General features: G+C 43.9%; 1 protein-coding gene across 1 annotated transcript in view; it reads left to right on the top strand.

Moving 5' to 3' along the window:
- Positions 1–6,000, top strand: part of SERINC5 (serine incorporator 5) — a 103,036-nt gene that overhangs the window by 74,869 nt on the left and 22,167 nt on the right. The window contains exon 6 of the mRNA XM_059418143.1: positions 3,904–4,115. Within this exon, the coding sequence (XP_059274126.1) occupies positions 3,904–4,115 (212 nt within the window). The remainder of the gene's footprint in view (positions 1–3,903; positions 4,116–6,000) is intronic.

The following is a 6,000-nucleotide window of genomic DNA, read 5'->3' as shown; positions in this document are numbered from 1 at the left end:
TATTTATTTGACAGAGAGAAATCACAAGTAGATGGAGAGGCAGGCAGAGAGAGAGAGGGAAGCAGGCTCTCCGCTGAGCAGAGAGCCCGATGTGGGACTCGATCCCAGGACCCTGAGATCATGACCCGAGCCGAAGGCAGCGGCTTAACCCACTGAGCCACCCAGGCGCCCCCCAAATATTGAACTTTTAAAAATAATAATGTCTTCAGTACTGAGTGCCTGATTTGCCCATTAAGTAGTATGTTCTCTTGAGAATACTTGTGCTTCTTCAGCTCTGATTTGACTGTTTTGATTGATTCTAAAGCCATTTTCAGAGACTAATTATTGATGCCAAGTTTTAACAGGCATTTTGGTAGAGTTAGGCTGCTGTAAAAACCTTCCAGAAACCACTCAATAAGAATGGCTTAAGAGCTTTGCGACAAATGATGTTGCTGTTGTCTTGGCGTTGAGGCTAATATCCCAACAAAATCCCTATTGTCATCATATTCATAGCTGATTTGTCTGCCTAAAATTAGGATTAAGCTAGGAAACTATTTTCAGGTAAATTAATTTACTAGTTTTTGGGGGGTGTCGTTTTTAAATAAAGACTGTTGCTTACAGGGTTAGTCTAGAAAATACATCACTCCTTATGGAACAACCAAAGTACTTTTTCTTTCCTTTTCTTCTCTTTTCTTTTTTTTTTTTTTTTTTTAAGATTTTCTCTATTTATTTGTCAGAGAGAAAGAGCACAAGCAGAGGGAGCAGCAGGCAGAGGGAAAGGGAGGAGCAGGTTCCCCACTGAGCAAGGAGCCTGACATGGGATTCGATCCCAGGACCCTGGGATCATGACCTGAGCCGAAGGCAGACGCCTGACTGAGTGAGCCACCCAAGCATCCCTTTCTTTTCTTTTTTAAAACATTTTATTTATTTATTTATTTGACAGACCGTGAGAGAGGGAACACAAGCAGGGGGAGTGGGAGAGGGAGAAGCAGGCCTCCCACTGACCAGGATACTGGATGCAGAGCTTGATCCCAGGTTCCTGGGATCACAACCAGAGCCAAAGGCAAAGGCTTAATGACTGAGCCACCCAGGGCCCCCCTTTCTTCTCTTTTCAATAAACATCCTGAGAAGGAAAAGATCCCAGTGCTAATAGGCCTGAGGCCCTGGGCCCAGAAACCAGGAGACTCCAAGTGTTCATGTCCCCACTTCTTTTTAGGTATATTACTTGGCCTCTCTGACCTCAGTTTTCATACCTACAGAATAATATGGTTGCATTAGATGTTTCATGTGTTCTTTCCTTTCTACCTCAAATTTTGTGATTTGAAATGACAACTCTTTATCAAAAATGAAATAGCAAAAAGTAGAAGGTACATTCAGGTGTTTCTCACAAAGACCCATCTTCTAAATGTGCTAGATCTGTTATTTCCATTGTTGTTGGGTCCTACTGAGTCCCAAGCCCAAGGGCAGCCGACTCTCCCAACCTGGCACCCGCATACTGTGTTGTGCACTCTGCCGGTTTTCTGGTCCTTTTCTCATCTCCTTCCAAGTGCTTCTTCCCATTTAGCATTTACTCACATTTTGGGGGGGATTTAATTATGTGCCAGACTGTGTGGTAGGCACAGAGAGTGTAAAGATATGGCACCTATGTGGGACACCTGCCGGAGCAAGCTGTCACCGAGGCGGAAGTCATGAGTCTGAAGCCGCAGGAGTGGCGGCCATTCTGCTACCTTTGCTGCACAAAGTTATGGTTTAACGGTTGATAGTCCTCACACCAGTATTCATTAAGCACATATTATCTGCCAGTCGCTCAACAGCAGGAGAAGAGCAGAGAACACAGTGATGTCCTGATCCATGGACCTTACCTCCTCCGTTGGGGAGGGCAGGGGCACCGGGAGGACATCAGTTTATGATCAAGCAGATAAGGAAGTAACAGGCTCAGTGGTAGAAAAGACTGGAGGGAAAGAAAGCAGGGTGTGGGCTTTGGGGAGAGCAGGGCAGGGAAAGGCTTCCCAATCAGGTGTGAGGGAGACAACCGTGAGAGGTGGAAGGGGGAGAGATGGAGGCAGGACTCTGCTGGGCCCAGGCCCAGTGTGTTGAGGGGCAAACGGGCATCCTCTGTGCTGCGCCCCCTAGTGCTGAAGGGTGGGCACCAGAGGTGAGAATAGGAGAAGGCATTGGTTCAGATCATGTCAGGCTTCTGGGGCCCTTGTGTGACATGGGAGGGCATCACTGGGGTTTGAAACAAGAAGAACATGATATGATGTACATTTTAATTCCAGAAAAGATTGGAGGAGGATAGAGTTGCAAGTGAGCAGGCCTGACTGTAGCTCGAACAATGATGGCAGCAGTTAGGTTCTGGTATGTTCCAAAGTTGGAACTCATAGACTTTGCTGCTGGTGATGAGGATGTGGTCGGGGAGGAGGGAGCTGGGAGAGGAAGATTGCAGTCAGGAGTTGTTCCCTTTTTGTAAAAAAATTCCTCTTCTCAGGGTGCCTGGGTGGCTCAGTTGGCTAAGCGTCTATCTCCTGGTTTCAGCTCCAGGTCATGATCTCAGGGTCCTGGGATTGAGCCCTAGCTTGGGCTCTGCACCCAGGGCACTCTGCTTGTCTCCCTCTGCTCCTCCCCCTGTTTGTGTGTGCTCTCTCTCTCTCTCTCAAATAAATAAATAAAATCTTAAAAAAAAAAAAAAAAAAAAGCCCTTCATATGCTAAAAATAGCCCAAAAGACCAGTGGTGAAACAGTCTCACCCCACCCACATACTGGTCAGCTGTGTTCATCTTTTTCTACACGATGCATTCTGTTTCTCTGTCACTGATCACCATTTGGCTTTTAGAATTTTATTTTTCATAAGTCTCATTTTCTGTCATTTCCTCTGTGTGCCTTTTATGTTAGACTAATTCTGTCATCATTGAGTGCCTGGCTTGGTTTCAGGAATATGATGGTCATCATCATTTCTCTCTGTCCTCCTTGTTTGTCTCTGGCTACAATAACTTTTTCATAATTAAAACATTTTAGCTGAGTTGCCTGAATGCATTCCAGTTTTGTGAAAACATGAAGCAAATTGCTCTCTCTGTGAAGGTTTGTTGGAACGTAGTTACAGCGGGGCCTTTTAATCGTAAGACGGACAGCATTGATTCACTCCGTGCGCTCTCTTGTTCTGTCCTCTTTATTTCGTGGTTTGGAACACTTTTTTGGGTCATTCTTCTGAAGAATTTCTAGAGATTATTAAACCACCACTTATTCCTTCCTTCCCTTTATTAATATATATATAAACTAGAAAGCAGATTAATCTCTGGAAGTTTCTTATTGTAAATCCCGTTATAATTTTTACTCATTTCCAGGCTGATTTTATTCTCTTCACACTCTCCCTCCATCCTACATGGCATTGTTTTCGAGAAGCAGTAGATGCCTCTTTGCAGCAGATCGATGAAAGGGCCGAGGTCAGCTAGTCTTTCTGTGAGTGAGGTTGACTTGCTGCTTCTCTCCCTAAAGTAGTAAGAGGCAGTGGCACGTTCGGGCTCCATGTTGAGCGGGGAAAATGTGAAGAGAACCCCATCTAGGAGCCACTTGTTTTTGAGACTTGCCAAAGACCGCCACAGGGTAATTCCTATTCAGAACGGGGAGGGTAGAGTCAAGTCTGTGGACGTGCATTGTAGTTGATGAACACACATTAAAAATAACGTTTTCATGTTTAGAAAACATTCTGAGCCTGATCTAAAACATTTTTGCATATTTACCTGTATCTTCTGGCTTTGCTGGAGCATAATTGTGGTAAAAGGATAGGTCTTCTGGACAGTTGGGTTTATCTTGGCCTGCGGCCTGAGAGCACTGTGAGTGCCTGAGGGGTGGTTAAGTGTGGTCAGAGAATGGGGGCTGCATTGACTTGTCTTCTCTCCCCTCTGTCTGACACTTGTGGAGAAACAGGACTGCAGGCACGGCTACCAACAAGCTGTGGTACGCAGCTCTGGCCCTCGTGACACTCATCATGTACTCCGTTGCCACCGGAGGCCTGATTTTGATGGCGGTGTTTTATACACAGAAAGATGGCTGTCTGGAAAACAAAATTCTCCTGGGGCTGAATGGGGGCCTGTGTCTGCTCATTTCAGCAGTAGCCATCTCGCCCTGCGTCCAAAATCGTAAGCACGTTTTTTTCCCCCCTTCCCCTTGATTTGTATTTTGTTGTGTCTAAATTTGAGCAAAACCTCATGTTTTTGTGTTTTTAAACTATGGTCATTCCTTAAGTTACTGTGGAGGGGTCCGCCATAGGAAGGGTAGGACACACTTGGGCTGAATGTGATAGCCGGCGTGCCTCGGGTCCAGAAAGATCGGAATATGGTGAAGTCAATCAACAGGAAGGTAGATGTTACCGTTATTATTATTTTTTAAAGATTTTATTTATTTATTTGTTTATTTGAGAGGAAGAGAGACAGGGATAGTGACAGAGAGCACAAGCAGGGGGAATGGGGGAGAGAGAGAAGCAGGGAGCCTGCTGAGCAAGGAGTGTGACATGGGTCTTGATCCTATCATGATCTGAGCTGTAGACACTTAACCAAATGGGCCACCCAGGCACTCCAGATGTTACCATTATTAAATAATGTACTACAAGGACCCTTTAAGTGGAGGATGCCTTGAGTGTGTATTAAGTTCTTCCTTGTATTCCCTGTGTAAAACTTGAATGAGAAAACTCCAGAAGGAGCTCTTTCTGGGCTCATCTTTCACCCAAGGCCTCTGGGTCAGAAATCGGGAACCATGTGGTGTAGGAGTCAGGAAATAGAAAATCCAGTCTGGCTGAGCCAGCAGCCAGCCCCGTGAGCTAACCTTCCTCAGACCCAATTCTTTCTCAGTGAAGCCAACAGAAATCTGTAAACCTTCCTGGCTCAAGGTTGTTTCAAAGGCAAATGGAAGAGGGGCGCCTGGCTGGCTCAGTCAGTAGAGGATGTGACTCTTGATCTCAGGGTCATGAGTTTGAGCCCCACTTTGGGCTAGAGCTTACTTAAAAACAAACAAAACCCCACAAAGGCAAAACGGAAGAGATACTGGGATTTGAAAATGCTTTAGAAAGTATAGGCCTGAGTTGTCTTTTATAAACAACTCCTGATATCTTAGACCAGAATACCATCTTTGGTTGTAGAAAGAAGTATTCATGATCTAATTTTCTTGAAGGTATCTTACTCTACAGGAGATGAAATGCAAGTGATATCTAGGTTTTTAATAGGAAAAGGGAAAGGTGGCCAATAATGTATAGCGCCTCCAGTCATTTCTAAAATGGTTATCTAAAAAGTGAAACTAGTCTTAGGGCACCTGGCTTGCTCCATCCCTATTGGAAGAGTGTATGACACTCGATCTCAGGGTTATGAGTCCAAGTCTCACGTTTGGTGTAGGGATTAAGGAATTTAATAAATAAACTTTAAAAAGAAGTGAACTAGTATTGAATAATTTAAAGGTTTTCTGGTACTGAAAATTCCAATTACATTATTGAAAATGAGAGTCCTAATCTCCCAGTCCCTTTAACTGATCAGTTAAGAATTTCCTAAAACATGCTAGTATTCAGATTAAACTTCCATTTGGATTAAATCCTACTTTTTAAAATAGTTATAATTTGAAATATTTAGTTTAATGCCATTAGTTGCTGAAGTTAGTCTTATTCCCGTGTCAAAGAGCAGCATTTATAAAAGTCTTATTTCTAGGGATGCCTGGGTGGCTCAGTCATTAAGCATCTGCCTTCATCTCAGATCATGATCCCAGGATCTTGGGATCGAGACTTGCATTGGATTCCCTGCTCGGCGGGAAGCCTGCTTCTCCTTCTCCCACTCCTGCTTATGTTCCCTCTCTCGCCATCTCTCTCTGTCAAATAAATAAATAAAATCTTTAAAAAAAAAAAAAAGACTACTTATATACTTTTGTTGTATAGTATAGTTTATCTTATTTAATTTAAAAGGAGATTTTATTTATTTGTTTATTTGAGAGAGAGACAGTGAGAGAGGGAACATAAGCAGGAGTGGGAGAGGGAGAAGCAGGCTT

This window comes from Mustela nigripes, chromosome 12 (assembly GCF_022355385.1).
Source record: "Mustela nigripes isolate SB6536 chromosome 12, MUSNIG.SB6536, whole genome shotgun sequence".
NCBI lineage: Eukaryota > Metazoa > Chordata > Mammalia > Carnivora > Mustelidae > Mustela > Mustela nigripes.
Note: the sequence above shows the minus strand (reverse complement) of the source record. Positions and strands in the feature narration are given on the sequence as shown.